The sequence below is a fragment of the Agelaius phoeniceus genome, chromosome Z, assembly GCF_051311805.1.
Source record: "Agelaius phoeniceus isolate bAgePho1 chromosome Z, bAgePho1.hap1, whole genome shotgun sequence".
NCBI lineage: Eukaryota > Metazoa > Chordata > Aves > Passeriformes > Icteridae > Agelaius > Agelaius phoeniceus.
Window position 1 is genome coordinate 92868910 of NC_135303.1, and position 18462 is coordinate 92887371.

The 18462-nt window shown below is 42.1% G+C and overlaps 1 protein-coding gene across 11 annotated transcripts in view; it reads right to left on the reverse strand.

The window, feature by feature from the left end:
• The window catches only part of DYM (dymeclin), a 209547-nt gene that overhangs the window by 66129 nt on the left and 124956 nt on the right, over window positions 1-18462 (reverse strand). For all 11 annotated transcript variants that reach the window (XM_054652442.2, XM_054652441.2, XM_077171383.1 and 8 more), the window contains one exon: window positions 303-405. In XM_054652442.2, the coding sequence (XP_054508417.2) occupies window positions 303-405 (103 nt within the window). The remainder of the gene's footprint in view (window positions 1-302; window positions 406-18462) is intronic.

Below are 18462 nucleotides of genomic sequence, written 5' to 3' on the forward strand. Positions count from 1 at the left end.
GCCCACTTCTTAATAAGGCCGTTTTCAATGGTGTGATTTAAATATTCTGAATTACAAATGGCTTGAAAAGCATGAGTTGACAGTAAGTCTCTTCCCTCTGCATAGCTGTGGTTTTGTTCTGCCATTTCTAAGTGTAATTCTTGTTTTTTAGAGACGTTTCAGACATGACATCATTCATACAGGTTCCTGTATTTTGATGTTGGTGGTTGCTCAGCTGCCACACTCTGAGGATTCTTTGCAGATTTAGGGATGTATGACTTGAATTCCAAAGCACCCATTACAACATTGATTTTGATACTCACATAATCAGGAAGTGGAGAGTCGTTTGAACCCAAGGAACCTCTCAAGGACTGCGTGGCTTGCTCCAGCACTTTGTTGTGTTTTTTAGACAACAGAGAAAATAGACTGGGGGAAAAAGAAATTAAAATAACTTCACGAGAGTGTTCTGAAATAGTTAAGACTGTTCAGAAAGGAGTCTTATTATATACACAAACTTTTTAGAATGTAATGCACAGTTGTATTATTTATTTATTTATTTAGCAGCTGGGTAAGTAACAGCAGAGTTTGAATCAGAAACATTCTTTACAATATATGCTCTGAAGAACATTTTCCGTTCATTATTAAATTCTTAAAAGTCAAACTGTCACAGAAGGAATGGCATACATACAATTTTAGTTCATAAATAGTTTGTGTTCACTAGAATGCAATTTTTAAGTGCAGCACCTCATGCAATACATTGTAATATATACTTAAGTATCTCATATATTATCCATTTTAATAACCTATTGCTTAGACAGGAGAAATCTGAGTATATGATAAAAGCTTTGTGTATTTTGAGGCTGAGTTATTGCATTTTACTAGTACATATTATTTTCAAATTTATTTTAGCCTAAGTCAATTGAAAAAGGATTACCTTAGCTTTATAATCTGTTAAATCAGAGGTCCATACACATACAGAGAAATAAACATATTTTTCTTGCATTCTGGAAAAAAGCAGGGCAATGACACTCACAGAGGATGGTGTAACCAGATTTACAAGGAGAATTGTGGAAGTAGCAGCAGTGGGCAAAGACCATCAGGTAATGCTCAGCAGCAGCAAGGAGTCAGATACTCCTCTAAAGCCCTGGACAGCTCAAACATGGCTATCAATTAATAGATGAACACATCCCCATACTGGAAGAGCTTCTCAGACCATCGAGTCCAACATCCCCCCTGCACTGCCAAGGCCACCACTGACCCATGTCCCCAAGTGCCACATCCACTTTTAAATAGTGGCTTTTAAATCCCTCCAGAGATGGGGACTCCACCAGTGCTCTGGGCAGCCTGTGAAACAACAACCCCTTCCGTGGACAATTTTTCCCTAACATCCATTCTAAACCTACTCTGGTGCAACCTGAGGCCATTTGCTCTTGTTAGGTATCAGATGTTTTTAGGCTTTCTGCATTTAAAAACATCATTTGGACTTCTTTACTTCTTTTTGGAGCATTACAGGACTCCTATCAGGTTTTCCAAGGATGACTGTGTGTGTTTTAGGGGGTGGAATGGCTGGCTTGTCATGAGCTCTTGTCATCCCATTGCTAAAGAGCCTCAGGAAAAGGCTTTTCCAACACTTCTCACAGCCACCAGGAATTAGTTACACTAACTCACAGCTATTAGTCAATACCATTAGAACATTCCATGCTAAAAGGGGAAGAAGCAACACAGAAATTAAGATATATTGGTAGCTTTCCACCTTTTTCCCTCTCCCATGTTCTATTATTGCACTCACAGACTGAAATTTTTTTTCAGATCAATAACTGGATCTGCAAACTGGTCCTTGGTAGCAAACAGTAACAAACTACTTCTGCAACCATGGGTATCTTTGAAGACTCAGATTTCAGAGATACTGTCATCAGCACCATCTAGTGCTGTGGAGACAAAATAATCAGTTAAAACCAAGCTGGAGATGCTTATGGTGGGATGCAGCAAAATCAGGTAAAATCTGGTGTCTGCTCCAGAAGATAATTTCACAAAGAGGAAGAATTTGGAATAAAGCAAATTTCCAGCTAGTAGATTCTTCTCCAAAACACATAAACCATTTTGGCTTTAAAGGAATTTTAAATATAAACAAGGAAAAGGGATCAAGATTTTGAAAGTGCATGTGTCCAATGCATATGAAGAGGAAAATGAACATACAGTGGTACTCTGCATGGAACCAGAATATCAAAAAGTAAATTTATTTATTCCAAAAGAAATGTAGAGTGCTGGGAAAAAGCAGAAAGGAAAATAATGGACAAATTATTTCCTTATATATTCCTTAAAGGCGTTTTTTTTAATAATTATGTGTATTATAAGTAGAGTTTATGGCATAAGAAAGATCTTGGTGGCTGATTTCTAGTTAAAGAGCAGCAGTGCAGAGGCTTTTGTTGTCTTTCCCCTTGCAAAGTTCTGCTTCCCAGCCACAAACTCATGTCCTTCACACCATGCTGGAACAATTTTTTGTGGGACCGGTGCCCATAACACAGATATCCAGGTTAGAAAAACTCAGTAAAATTCTCTCCTCCATCCATTGGTAATCCTTCTTTAAGGACCATCCCTTAGGTAAGCACAAGGGCAGGGATATATGGCAGGATTTTTCATACTAAATTCTTCATAATAAAAATGCATAGAACTGCAAACTCAAACACCCCCACAAAAACACTACAGCAAAACACAGAAAAAAAAAAAAAGAAATCAAGGCCAGATATTGTGATTAGGAATGGATTTGGAGCTTCCTAGGAAATACTGTTGCTCCCTAAATTGGTGCAAAACCTCAATTCCAAGTCATTCACTTATTATTGTGCCTCTGTCTCTAGCTCTGAAAACCACCTTGATAAATATCAGACTAATTTTTAAAGTCTCAGCACAGGGTTAGTTACAACCCTCAAAAGGCATTTCTACGAAGTTTAGCTCATAAATACTTTTCATCACCAACAAATGCTGCATTCTAGAAGAGTTGCTTTATTTTGCAGCAGCCATGTCTCCAGTGTTTGTAAGGTTTTAAGCTTGATTTTGATTTTCAAGGCATGAATAATGCCATTTTAAAAAAGCAAAAATCCTTTACAACAAGGTTGTTCCCCTCCTCACAACAAGGTACAAGGTCCAGAAGTGGAAGCTGTGACTGTCTCCCAAATTTCCCTCATGTGTCTTCATCACACATCTGTTTTTGCCCAACTAAAAGCCAAGTTGAGATCAAAAAGAAAAATATATGTACTGTGTGGTCACTAAGGGCAGCGTGCACAGGCTGACAAGAATATGGATTTTTCTACCAGAATATTTGTCCTCTTTCATCCACTCTTCTCCATCAACTGTCAGGCAGGCTATGGAGCCTGACAGCCCTTCAATTTCACCCATTATGGACTTTTCATAACAATAAAGAGCTATGTCCAGAACAATTAAATCATCTTGGTACCCCTCATCTCAACTCCTTTCTCCCTCACAGAAGCACATCCAGGCCAATGCATAGTGAGCAAAACAGCAAGTTGGAATAAGAGCAAGATGAAGTAACAGCTGGCATCCGTTAGGAAGATTAGGACACATCAGCTGGCATTATCAGGAGAAATTCCTGGCTGTGAGGGGGGTGAGTCCTTGACACGGGGTGCCCAGAGAAGCTGTGTGCAGCTGGGAGTCTCCAGGTCCCTGGCAGTGTCCAAGGCCTGGCTGGACAGGGCTTGGGGCAGCCTGGTCTAGTGGAAGGTGCCCCTGACCACACACAGTGTGATCTTTAAGGTCTTTGCAACCCACACCATTCTAGGATAATGTGATCTGTTGCAGACCATCAAATCGCAGCAGCGATGAGCTCAGCCAACAAGGAAGTCTAAAGGCTGAACAAAGTCTCAAGGTCCCGTGGTTGTTTGTTTTTAAGGAATTAAAAACAACATTGATTTCTTACCTCCCTTTGCACAGCAGGTTTTAATTTAACTCAGGGCTGAACTTCAATAAATAAAAGAAATTAATACAGACTAAATAGTAATGGTTGCTAATACCAGTGAATTGATTAAGTGCTATTTGCACACACAATAAAATGCAAACCAGTAATATATGAACTTAACACTTTCAAAAAGTCAACTCCACAAAGCGTATAGATCCCAAAAGGAAAAAAAAAAAAAAGCCAATATGGAAACACATTTAACAACTGCCTCAAAAAGTCTAATTTACATCAGTTTGAAAAAGCTCATCAAGTACACTTTTCACATCAAAATGCCCCAATGTATAAAATGCAGCTTTTATAACTAAATTTGGAAAAAAATATGTGAGAACTAAAATTAAAAGTTGAAAGGAAATCTGAAGTTAGAATTTGCCAAAATGTTTTCTGAAAGCTTTGAACAATGAGAAGGAAAGGTAGCAGTGTACTTTATTTTAAGGAAGTGAATAGGATGCTCCAGAACAACAACATGTCAGTTTGTCCTGAGCATAATACTGGAACAGTGATTGTCAAACTCATTCTAAGGAGGATATCACCAACACTAAAAAATACACCTTGTCAATGGTCTTTCAACGAGACTGTAAGAAAAATAAAGCACAGTACCTGTGTTGTAACAGGCTTCTACAAATCATTTATATGCTCCACGTAAGATTTTTTTTTAATTAATACAGTTGAATAATAAGAAGTAACATGGGATGCATTATATGAACTGAGACATCCCAACAGTCTGAAAAATATTCTTAATAAGTCCGAAAAGGAATACATTCTTAGGCCATCTAAATAACAAAAGCTAATAAACACTTGATCAAGCCATCAAAATACTTTCAATATAGAGAGAGAATATATAAAGTGACTTATATCGATATACATCAAGGGTAAAGAAATGTCAATGGCCTGAAGTTGTGCCAGGGAGGGTTAGGTGGGATATCAGGGAAAGGCTCTTCCCCAGAGGGTGCTGGCACTGCCCAGGCTCCCCAGGGAATGGGCACGGCCCCGAGGCTGCCAGAGCTCCAGGAGCCTTTGGGCAGCACTGCCAGGGATGCTCAGGGTGGGATTGCTGGGGGTCTGTGCAGGGCAGGAGCTGGGCTGGGGGATCCTGGGGGGTCCCTTCCAGCTCAGGATATTCTGTGATTCTATTAAATACTACAATTAAACTTTGCAAATGGCACAGTCATTACAGGAGTGATAAGTAAAGAGAAAAGGCATTTTAATTAAATTTTTCTTTACCTTTTGAGAAGTTGGACACAAAATAAACTTGCTGAGACTTAAGGCAGCAAGAAGCAATCCCAGCTGCTCCCTAAGTATGAAGGATTTCACCCTGGGAGCAGCAGCTAAGGATGACCAAAGAAAAAACAGCTGCCTATAATGCAACAAAGCTGCTGAAAGAGTACCTGTCTTTGGTTTTAACAAAAATATGGCCCTTCATGACAAGAAAGACATTGAGGCACTGGAGCATGTCCAGAGAAGGGAACAGAACTGGGAAAGGGGCTGAAGCCAGGTGGGTGTCTGTCTCTTATTCCAGATAACAGTGATAGGACAAGCAGAAATGGCTCTGGTTGTTCCAGGGCATTTAGTTTGGATATTAGAAGAAGTTTCTTCATGGAAAGGGCTGTCTAGCCCTAGCACCGCTGCCCAGAGCAGTGGTGGAGTCTTCATCCCTGGTGGTGTTTAAAAGCCATGTGGATGTGGCACTTGGGGACATGGGGCAGTGGTGGGCTGGGCAGTGCTGGGGAGCAGGGTTGGGCTCAAACTTAGATGTCCTTTCCAACCAAAACAATTCTGTGATTTTATATCCAGTAAAGTTGTGCTGTGCAGCAAGTGCCCCTGGCATCCTGCGTGAAAGATTTTGAAACAATTGTATGAAAATGCACAGGATCTAAACCAGAAAACATATTTCTCCATTAAATTCTTGAAAACTCATTTATTCAATGGATTTGAGAAGAGTGATTTGATCAAAAAAACAAAAATATGCAAAAGGCAAAAGGAATTTTGCTTACATAGTATTCTACAAGATACCAGAATAAAAAAAAAAAAAAGTTATTAAAAACTTAACTATCATTACATGGGCACCCTTACAAAGGATGTTGGAGCCCAGCTCAAGGTGCAATAAATTCCTATTTGCACTGTCAAAGCAATGGCAAAGAGGGAAGAAAAACCTGGGAGGAAAGAAGACAATCTCAATACCTAGGGTATGAGATGAGCTTAGATTGATGGTGTGATACAAAGAAAGAGATGGAAGCCTGAAAAAAGTGGCACGGATAGAAACAAACTGATGACATTAGCAGAGGAAAGTCAGATCATGTTATATGACAGCAAGAAGGGGTAAGGATTGGATTTCTCACAATTCAAATCACTACTGGGCTTCAAAAGGCGAATTTTCATTTATCTGAATATCTAGAAATATTCTATATATGCTGAGTAAAGAACTACTTGAGGACCAAAGCACCTCTCCACAGAATTTATCTGAAGTTTGGAAATTCAGATGTTCTGAATTTTTTCTGCTCACTCTTCTAGTTCAGAAGTGCTGCAAACAAACTGAACAGCACCCAAACACAAATCACTATCTGGTAATGGAAAAAAAAAACAGTTCCATGGATCAAAAAATTTGAGGATGAATGTTCTCAAAGAATTCAGCAATACTCTATGCTGCTTTTTCTCACTCTTCCTATATACATGCAAAATGTACTATTGTTCTCTATTTTAAAGACTTAAGTATAAAGCCCTAAACATCAAAACCTTGCTACACTAAAAATACTCCTTTTAAACAAAAGGATTTTACAATGAGACAATCATATTAGAAAAAAGCTCTAAAAAGATTTTATTTTCAAAACGTGATATCTAAAAGTTAAAACCATACCTTGATTTCTGTGTATGTAAGGAACATCTCTTGGGTTGACCTATTTTTAAAAAGGATTACAGCAAAACAAAGTGTGTGCTGTGGCACAAGAACTCTAGACATGGATATGTACCAGCACAGATGTCTCCAAGCAAACAACCTGAAATGCTCATCTGGTTGAATAAAGGTCTGTGAAGTGTCATACAAGACATCAGAACAAAATAAATGCACTGTGCTGCTCCACTTGAAATACAATAAATGCATTGTCCCATAGACGTGTATGGGGGACAGGTTGTAAGCAAGTGCCTGTCTGTGGGCAATGGAGAAGTGCTCTGTGAGCACTTAAGCAACCCAGCACTGGGAAAAATCCATTTAGTACAAATAAATGCAGAGAAAAATCCCTAAGTCCCCTGTGCTCATGTCTACTAAAGAGCCCTTGAGGCATTCATATTATCCAAGCTACAATGGCACATAAATAGAAATAAAGAGAGACAATAGCCATGGAGAACTCCAAGGCCTTTGCAGGGCCATTTACTCCATAGAGGGGTACTGCTCTTATTTATTTGAGACCAACTCTAAAGCCTGGAAGACATTTAGGATCCCAGGAAACAGAATCTAACCAATTAAAATATTAAATAACAGAATAAACAGAAAGTAAGAACGCACTTTATATCTTTCTTTCTAATCTTGTAAAGTGAAATATTACTAAATTCTGCTGAATAAAGATTTGCTATATTTACTATTAGGTCCATCTGGCTTGTGATGGATATAAAGTGCGTTCTTACTTTCTGAGATTATGTGAAATCGAGAGACTCACAGTGTGCAGACTCCACAAATATGGATGTAAATAACATGGTTAGCATGGGCCACTCTGATGGACAAAGAGGGTTCAAGGGATCAGGGAATGAAAAGAACCCCCAAACAGTACAACATTCACACGAAGAGGGCATTGCCATGTTCCGATTTTACTGGACAGTGATCAGACCTTTTTCTGCTTTTCTTATCTTGTGCCTTCTTAAAAATATAAGTTTGTGTCCCCTTGGAAACAGCTGTGTGCCACAGCTGGCAGCTATTTTAGGGTGAATCCCAAACTATAGAACCTCTGAGTGATTTGGGTTGAAAGAGATCTTAAAGCTCATCCAGTGCCACCCCCTGCCATGTGCCGGGACACCTTCCACTATCCCAGGCTGCTCCAAGCCCACTCCAGCCTTGGACACTGCCAGGGATCCAAGGGCAGCCACAGCTGCTCTGGGCACCCTGGGCCAGGGCCTCACCCCCCCGCTTTTAAATAAAGAATTTCTTCCTAATATCCAATCTGAACCTGCCCTCTGTTTAAAGCTGTCTTGTTGATATCTGCCCATGTAAAAAGTCATTCACCTGAGCTGCTCTCTGGCATCACAAATGGTTTTAATGCAGCCTGGGTAAGAAAATTATTTCTATCCCATCTCCCTGTTAAACAGCAAACATAAAAGGCGACTCTTTTAATTCTACAATCCTAAACTTGATCCTAACAAATTATATACTTCAAGATATCTTCATGACAAAACATCTCATTAATTTTAGGGTACCCTTTTATCTGCCACTGCTTACATATGAGCAGAGATCTGTAAGTCATGTGCTATAAAGCCATGTCAAATTCTGCCTCACAGAGGATAACATTATTATTTAGAATATTGTTGTATTAAGTAGAAAAACAAGAAGTCACCACGCACTTGCAGGTTTATAAGCAAAATCAGAAACAACTTAGAACAATTAAGGGAGGCTTTGCATTAACGAACAGGATTTCCTGCCAAAATGGAGTTAGAAAGACAATGACACTAGAAACAATATGGAAGAAAGGAATTTGATGTGGCAAGACAAAAGTAAATATTTACAAAATAAGCCAAGAGTTTAATTTCCAGAGACCAGGAAATGTATTTTTCAACTGAAGGCATAAATTGTTCGGCATCTCATGGCCACTTTCCAGCCAATGTTGGGAAATGGATGCTCCCATTGCTAGAGAAGTAGAAGGAACAGAAAGCAGTAAATTCCTTCCCCTGTATCTTGGTACAGATCGTTTTACTCCCCTTTTGTCTGGCATGTCAAATAACATCCTTGTAACTCCACAAACTGTATGTAACTCCACACTAACAGGGCAGAGGTGGGCTAGGACCTAACTCTAGCTTGTATTGGAATAGAAACTCAATAAGCAGACTGTGATATATCATGGACTGAATTCCTGCACGAAAATCCTACAGAATGTGATGATTTTGACTTGACAGGGTGGTGCTTCGCTGAGCACCACCTCTCTCCTGTACTTTTCAAGAGAGTGGCAAGCAGGAAACTAAATTCTGAAAGGCTGAAAGCTAAGGAGGAAAAATCAGTGCAGTCCAGTATAAACAGAATATATATTTGCAAAGCTCAGATTAAACACAAGGCTTACTCTGAGCTAAAAATCCTCAAATCTGTTTTAGGTGTCTCAAGGTATGCATGTAATTCCTTTTAATGATCACTGTGTTTGTCCTGTTACTATTTTATAAGAATATCAAATGGCAGATCCCGCAATATTTCAATTTTATCTACTTGCACTTCATTCAATAAGAGTAAGGATCTTATAGCTGCTGAGAGATGACATTTGCCTTGAATGAAGGCAAAACTCTGTGGGTGAGAATCAGAGGAAATTGCTGGAGAAAGCATCCTGAGCAAAACTCTCACCCAAAACCCTAACAAAGAAATTACAACATGAAAATTAGAAAGACACTGCTGTTGTGCAACCTAAGGTCCAAATCCCTATCCTTTGAGCAGCTTGGATTTGGCACAGCTCTGCTCAAACACACTGGCTGTGCAAGCACATTTGTATGTATTTGTATGTATTTGTATCTATTTGCACGTATTTGGGTGCTTTCTACACTTGGAAAGAGAATTGCTGTGCCCTCTGAACTCACTCTGACAGGAAAGAATCTGGGTCCACTTTAGGAGACAACAGACTCATTCTGCTTGCAGAAGGTCACAGGGTATGGGTGTTGCTAACAGCCCTCTTTGTTCTAAGATTTAAGCAGAACATGAGTCTGGAGCCCTGGTTCAGTACCCAGAGCCCTCACGGCGCTCACCTCTGGCACCACCCTGTCCTTACACAGCCCCGTGGGCTCAGCAAGGGTTTGGCTGTTTAGTGTCCTGGCACAGTTACAATGAATTAATTGCAATCTCCTGTGAAACTTGGAAAAAATATCACAGAGTCATAGAATGTTTGGGTTGGAAGGGACGTTAAAGCCCATCCCACCCCCAGCCCCCTGCCATGGGCAGGGACACCTTCCACTGTCCCAGGCTGCTCCAAAGCCCCATCCAGCCTGGCCTTGGACACTGCCAGGGATCCAGGGGCAGCCACAGCTGCTCTGGGCACCCTGGGCCAGGGCCTGCCCACCCTCCCAGCCAGCAATTCCTAATTGCCAAGAGCCCAAAATCTGTGCCTGCCCTCTGGCAGTGGGAGCCATTGCCTGGCTGCTGTCCCTGCAGGCCTTGTCCCCAGTCCCTGGGCAGCTCTGCTGGAGCCCCTGGAGGCCCTGGCAGGGGCTCTGAGGTGCCCCTGGAGCCTTCTCTTCTCCAGGCTTTGATCTAACTTCATAAAACTTGAATTTTGGTGTCGAAGCAGAACAAGAAACAAGTCCCTAGGAGGACCCATCATATGCTGCAGACAGAGAATGCTATTTTTGTCCTATGCCTTTGTCTCCTTTCTCCCTCCTTTCTCTCGGTCCCTGTCCTAAAGGTCTCTTTGACCACAGGAAGGAGTTTATTGCTTTCCTCATGGACTGACCTTGTCTTTGGCCAGGTGTCCTTCCTGATCACTTCTTTCTCCCTCCACAGTGATTCTGCTAGTGGGCATGGAAAGCCTCTAGCTGTCCCTCCCTCATCACTTAGTCTGTTTGGTTATCCTACTGACATGAAACCTCTACAATTTTAACAAACTGGAAACTTTTTTTTTTAAGAAATAAAGAAAATCAGTTGTACCGATCAACTTCACAATAAAGTCATTGCTAAGGACACTACAAAAATGACCAAAAATTCAAACCTGACATAGGTGTCACAGCTAAGATGTTTTCCCAAACACAATTTTGGATGCAAGGACTCCCTTTTGCATAACAATAAGGCCATTTGTAAACTTTCAGTGCCCCATAAAGGAAAAAAATGCAAGACAATACATTTATATCTGTGGATAACTTCCATAACTGTTTATAGTGGGTAGCAATCTTTTTTTCCCAAATCCGTATTTATAAATAATTTCTATTTTCACTTGTGAACCACTGAGAACTTTTATGAGTATCACGGGCTGTAAAAAGAACAGTTATTAAGGAAATAAGCATTTTCTGTCTTCTGGATAAAGTTAGATGGCATGTGTTCAGTGTGCCTGAGGCCACACAAAGAATAAAGACAATGTAAAAAACCCCAAACCAGTGAATAACTCTACATTCAAAACAAAGCACAATGAACAATCACTTAATTAAAGATTGTGTTTCACTTTTGAAACCAAGACGGTGAATTAAACTTTTCATAAAACCTTTATCTACTCTTTCCTGAACTTTGAGTCAAATTCCAATATTGATGAAGTCAATTTTTATTGTAAAATATGCATAAAGCATAATATATTTCTCCTTCAATGGAGTACGTCCATCCATATCATGTTAGTGATTTTGGCTCAAATATCTCATTTTACTGAATTTCCAGACATAAAAAATTTACATAGTTTGAGCTGGACTACTATAAAGCTGAAGTTGGAGCTGAATCTTAATCATTCTCCCTACACCTTCACCAGGAATTTCACACAGGATGTTCAATCTTGGAACACAAACTGCAATTTCCAAGACATGTGTATTCAAACCAGTACATACAGAATTTCAATTTTCAAATTTTGCTCATGCATTCCTTCCTGAATAAATCATGCCAGGCATGAAATACCTTTGAAGGAATAAAGAAGAGGATTTTAGGTATGGTAGTTGATCATGAATTCAAAATTGACACTACAATATCTGGTATCACATTATCCAGACAGGCTCGAGCAGCACCCCATGGAAACATCTGAGGTTTAACAAGGCCAAGTGCTGGAGCTGCACCTGGGTCAGGGCAACCCCAGGATCAACCCAGGCTGGGGATGAGCAGAGGGAGCAGCCCTGGGAGAAGGAGCTGGGGGTGCTGTGGGTGAGAGCTGGACCTGCCCAAACCTGAACCCCCTGCCCTGGGCTGAGCCCCAGCGTGGGCAGCAGGGCAGGGGGGATCCTGCCCCTGTGCCCCTGGGCTCAGGTGAGAGCCCACCTGCAGAGCTGCCCCAGCCCTGGCTCCAGCAGCACAAGGAGCTGGAGCTGCTGCAGCCAGTGCAGAGGAGGCCACGGAGCTGCTGCCAGGGCTGGAGCCCCTCTGCTCTGGAGCCAGCCTGGCACAGCTGGGGCTGCTCAGCTGCACAAGAGAAGGCTCCAGGGACACCTCAGAGCCCCTGCCAGGGCCTCCAGGGGCTCCAGCAGAGCTGCACAGGGACTGGGGACAAGGCCTGCAGGGACAGCACCCAGGCAATGGCTCCCACTGCCAGAGGGCAGGCACAGATTTTGGGCTCTTGGCAATTAGGAATTGCTGGCTGGGAGGGTGGGCAGGCCCTGGCCCAGGGTGCCCAGAGCAGCTGGGGCTGCCCCCGGATCCCTGGCAGTGCCCAGGGCCAGGCTGGATGGGACTTGGAACAGCCTGGGACAGTGGAAGGTGTCCCTGCCCGTGGCAGGGGATGAGATGAGATGAGCTTTAAACTCCCTTCCAACCCAAACCACTCTGGGATCCTCTGACCTAGTGTATGCACCTACATAAAACACCCACACCTTCCTCCCATGGTATTTGTTGGAAATACTTCTCTCTGCAAACAGCACTGATGTGCAGATCAATATACTTTCCAAGAGATGAAATGCTTAAACATTTTCAGAAGTACATGAAGGCATACTAGTATTTGAAAAAAGGAAAAATGCAATAAAAACACAGGATAATGACAAATAATGTAACATCAAATAACGTAAGATATCAAGTGTTTTTCAATACAAGACCAAGATTAAGTTTATTATCTGTTCCTAAACACACGCTGTAACAACACAGTACTTGAAAAATATGTATCTCAAATAAAAATGTTTACATCCTTCACTCTAATGTCAACATCATCCCCTTTGAAGCATTTCTGTGAATTTCTCTTCTTAGAAACAAACATGCAAAAGGTAGCCTGTCATAAATAAACCACTTTTCAAAGGAGAATTGAGGTTAAAATAGATAGGAAATTAAAGATAGGTATTTTCATCCTGAAAAATACTGCATCACCGAAAGAAAACATTTATCAAGAATATTAAATTTTTTGTAAGGGATGTTAATATCCAGTCAGAACCCAACTGCAGTGAATGCTGAACAAAACAAGAGATAATGAAGCATTTCATAAGAGTGCAATTCACTATGGAAAAAGCTACAGTTAATGACCTACACGGAGGTTAACTTGGCTTTAGGAAGTCCCAGCCTGCCCTTGCCCAGTTCAGTGTAAATGCTGTGCCAACATCCTGGGAAATCAGCCCACAGCATTTTTTAACTCCTGTTATTTAACATTTCTCTTTATTTTCTTTATTTCTCTCTTCTTGGTAGCTCCAGCCTCTCAACAACACCCATGTCCTTTCCTATGTATGTCTGAGAGATAATGCCAGGGCCTTTCACTTGCTTCTTTTTCCATGTATCTTTATTATGAACAGTAAAGTTGACCTCCCTAACATCACATCCCAAATTCACAGTGTTTAGTGATTTTCTCTCCCTTGTTCTATAGCTCATAAGGAAAAAATATAAAAATAAACAAAACAAAAACCAACCAAACAAAACCCAAACAAACAAACAAACAAAAAAGGTGGGGGAAAACAACCTGTGAAACATCACTCGAGGGATTTAAAAGCTTTGTGAATGTGAAAACTTTGGTGACCTTGGCAGTGTTGGGGGAATGGGTGGACTTGATGCTTTCAGAGGGATTTTTCAGCCTAAATGATTCCATTAAATCTAGAGCAAGGACCTAGAAAGGTTAAAACACATCTCCAGAGAAAAGTATATAGGTATCAAGAATATACCATGGTCTCCAGCATGTACAGAAGCATTTAGAAATACTACAGCTTGAAATGCTCTGAACTACTCATCATTGCAGGAAGATGACAATCTTGGAACGGATAATCTGGAAGCCTTTAAGGAAGGAAAAATGTTTGGAGTGCTGCATTCTCCCAGCTTTTGTCTCCATCACCACCACTGTTCTCCCAAACAAACATGTGTGATCAAAATCACCGCAGCTCACAGCAGGAAAAGGTTTGTCAGCATCCTGAAGGATCCCCAGCTTGGACCATCTCCTCATCTTTTATTAAAATATTTTCCATATCTAGCAAAAGTCACATCTTACCCAAGTTTCACAATCAAACCTTGACAGAGCTGAAATGCAATCCTGTTTCTCCACTCTAGTCTGCCTGTCAATGTTTTCAATTTTATTCTTCAGTGAAAAAGGTGTTACAGACAACACCAATGAGATCTAGAAATGTCATATGGGCATGAATAGCCCCTATTAAGAAAAAGCAGATTTTATTTAGATAAAGCTTTAAAGCTATTGTTCATTACTTTTCAGTAGGAAATACGTCGTTATTTCCCACGTACACTGTCATCTGAAATTACCTTACCCACTGCTGAACCTGTCATTTTGAAGAGAGATTATTTTATTGCCTTCAGACATCCTCAAGTCTCAGAATTGGTGGGACAACTAACACAGATTTGATTTAATTATTTATTTCAGCACTCTTGCAGTTGTGCAATATTTTTCCATCTTAAAAACTAACATGATAGCTTTTAAGTCCCAGTCCTTTGAGCTGCACAGTAATTAAATTTACATTGTCTTCAATTTATTTGGAAATTAACCTCCTTCCCACAGAGAAAGAGGTTGAGCTTTACCTCCCACTCAGTTGTATAAATCTTATTCTGCTGTGTAATTCTTCCTGCCTCTATCAATCTAAAAATCCTCCTAAATTCCAAAACATTGCCGTCCCCAAAACACACTTTTTCAAAAGGCACATTTCTGTGATGTTCCAGGTCATTCTCTGTTTTTCCCAAAGTTAAGACAACATTTCCAGGAACTGACTTCATCATGATAAAGCAAACACTAACAAATTTCGTCTTCTATACTGCACAAAAACCAAGTACAACTACCATGGGTTGGGATGCTAATTCCACTCCTGCTTGGGAAACAAATGCTAGGCCATACGATCAAACATAAACTGCATTTCAATAGGATATTCAGAAGAGACACAGTAAGAGTCCTTCTAGGCGTGTACAAACATTGTTGTGAATTTCAATTTATCCAGGTGACAGAACCACAGAATCATTTAGGTTGGAAAAAACTTCAGAGATCACAGAGTCCAAGCTGTGCCCAACCTTGTCACCTAGCCCAGAGCATTGAGTGCCATGTCCAGGCCTTCCTTGGACACCTCCAGGAATGGGGACTACATGGGCAGCCCCTTCTAATTCCTGACCCTACTTCCCATGTTGAAATTCCTGCTGGTGTCCAACCTGAGCCTGCCCTGGCCCAGCCTGAGGCCATTCCCTCTGCTCCTGTCCCTGTTCCCTGGGAGCACGGCCCGATCCCCCCGGCTGTCCCCTCCTGTCAGGAGCTGTGCAGAGCCACAAGGGCCCCCCTGAGCCTCCTTTGCTCCAGGCTCAGCCCCTGCCCAGCTCCCTCAGCCTCTCCTGGGGCTCCAGCCCCTTCCCAGCTCCGTTCCCTGCCCTGGACACGCTCCAGCCCCTCAGGGTCTCTCTTGTCCTGAGGGCCCAGAGCTGTCCCCAGCATTTGAGGTGCCTCAGTAGTGCTGGCATAGATCACAGATGAGTTTTCCCAACCCTGGTGGTGTAATCTGAAATCTTAATTCAATGCCAAAACTATCCCGGATACTGAAGCAATTTGTAAATGTGAACAACTGCACAGACAGTATAAAGACTTTCAAAGATAAAATCAAGATAATCATGGTATTTTACAATTAAGCCAAGTTGTACAGAGTGATGAAGTAGAGACTAGATAAATGGGCAGGGAGGTGGACAGAAACCTGGCTAAACTAAAAGGGTCAGAGAGATACAGTCAGCAGCACAAAGTCCAGCTGGAGCCTAGCCAGAAGTGGTGCACTCCATGTGATGATTCCGGAGGAGGCCACGGAGCTGCTGCCAGGGCTGGAGCCCCTCTGCTCTGGAGCCAGCCTGGCACAGCTGGGGCTGCTCAGCTGCACAAGAGAAGGCTCCAGGGACACCTCAGAGCCCCTGCCAGGGCCTCCAGGGGCTCCAGCAGAGCTGCACAGGGACTGGGGACAAGGCCTGCAGGGACAGCAGCCAGGCAATGGCTCCCACTGCCAGAGGGCAGGCACAGATTTTGGGCTCTTGGCAATTAGGAATTGCTGGCTGGGAGGGTGGGCAGGCCCTGGCCCAGGGTGCCCAGAGCAGCTGGGGCTGCCCCTGGATCCCTGGCAGTGTCCAGGGCCAGGCTGGATGGGGCTTGGAGCAGCCTGGGACAGTGGAAGCTGCCCCTGCACATGGCAGGGGGTGGAACAAGATGGCCTTTAAAGATCACTTCCAACCACTCTGGGATTCTGAGACCAGTGTTTCCCAACATCTCCACTGATGCCCCAGCTGGTGGGGCAGGCTGCAGCCTTGGCAAGTTTGCAGGTGATACAGAACTGTGAGGAGAAGCTGAAGCACATGATGGTTGGGTTGCTAGAGGGACAAGGACAGGCTGGATAAACACTCCAAGAGAAATCTTGTGAAGCTATGATGGGATGTACCAGATCCTGGGTGTTGAGGGTCAACCACGTACAAAGCAGCTTTGCAGCAAAGGCCCCCATGTTTCTGGGGAACACAGAATTGAAGGTACACCAGCAACTGACCCTCATAGCAAAGAAAGCCCAGGGCACCTTGGGCTGGTGAGGCACAGCACCACCAGCCCAAAGAAGAGGTGATCCCCCCTCTCTGCTCAGCACTGAGAAGCCTCACCTGGAGCACTGGGCTCCCAAGCAGCAGGGACATGCACACACCTCAGCAAGTCCAGCAAAGCACCACAAAGATGATGAGGGGACTGGAGAGTCTCACATGCAAAGAGAAGCTGAGAAGCCTCTGATTAGCCTGGGAAGAAAAGGCTCACAGGGGTCTCAGAACATACAAATATCTGATAGGTGACAAGGTGGTGTTAGATCATAGGTAGGACTTGATGACCTGAAGGTCTTTTCCAATCTAGATGATTCTGTGATTCTGTGATTCTGATGGGAAAATCTAGAGATGATTAAGCCAGACACAATGATGCCCAGAGAAAGGACAAAAGGAAATGGGCCCAAATTGCAATACAGGAAATTGCATTTAACTGTAAGAGAAAAACCACAAGTTACACAGAGAGCTTGTGGAGTCACCATCTTTGAAGATATTAAACATCAACTGGATGTAGCCTTGGGCATACAGCTCTTGGTGACCCTGCCCTTGGACATGAAAATCTCCAAAGATGCTTCCTAACCAGGCACTTTAATGATTCCCTGAAATCACAGAGCACAAACATTGAGCACAACTCAATAAACAACAAAATGCAAGGAAAACTGTCTGCTGGGAATGAATACCAAGTCAATGTAGAAACCTGTAAAGCCACAACTGTACTACAAAGCACTCAGAGAATTACAGAATACATACTTCAGGGTAAAATCCTGCAGTAGCAAGAGGATGGCTTGTTGATTAATTACAAGAATGCAGTATTGGAAAGATCGGATTTTATTTATTAGGTTGGAAGCTTTTTATAAACACCAATTTTAATTTTTTGCCGAGTGAATGTCACGCTAAAAGCAAGGACTTGCATTTTTTTTCACTCTGGTGAAAAGGAAAATACCCATGTTGAATTCCCTTAAAAGTGTTCTGCAAGACTGAGAAGCAATCACTGAACTTTGACCAACTGGAAGTCAAAAACTCTACCTCACTAATGCTAACAGGTCTGTTAGAGGCACCTTACCATAGCTTATCTATAAAACTATATTTTCCTCATTTATAAAATATTCTGGTAACTGCAGAATAGAGGCAAAATGTAATACTGCACATCATGCACCGAGAAGTATTTCAAGTAACCAAGTGCACAAGGCAGGAACATTAAATGGGAAATTTAAAATCTTTCATTAGTTATATGTATTGAACCAGTTTTCAGCTAGGCTGACGCCCCAGAAAACTTTTCCAGCAGAAGAAAAGCCAAACGCTAATCACTGTCCTGGAGGTTACACTGGGCCTGGAGGATTAGTCATCTTTGGAAACCAGTTGTGGTTGTTCTTATTTTCCTCTCCCACTGCTTTTTCTGATCTGTGGCTGCTGCAGTGGGAGCATTCTCATCAATGTTTTCTCATAAATTCAGCTTACAAACACGAAAGAACAAAACCACTTAAGAATAGCTCACAGCTCTCACCCCCTACATCCTGTTGCAGAGTGAAGATCCAAAAACTCCTTACACAACTTAAATCAATCCTTTGGAGGATTGGAATAAAGAGCTGACTAAATCTTCCCCCCAAGCCTCTCTCTGCATTTCTTGGTCAAATAGGCTGTGGTGAGGAAGGGAGATACCAAAATTTTAGAAGACATAACAGTTGTTGTTTTCAGATGTTCTCAACAGAAGCCAGAAATT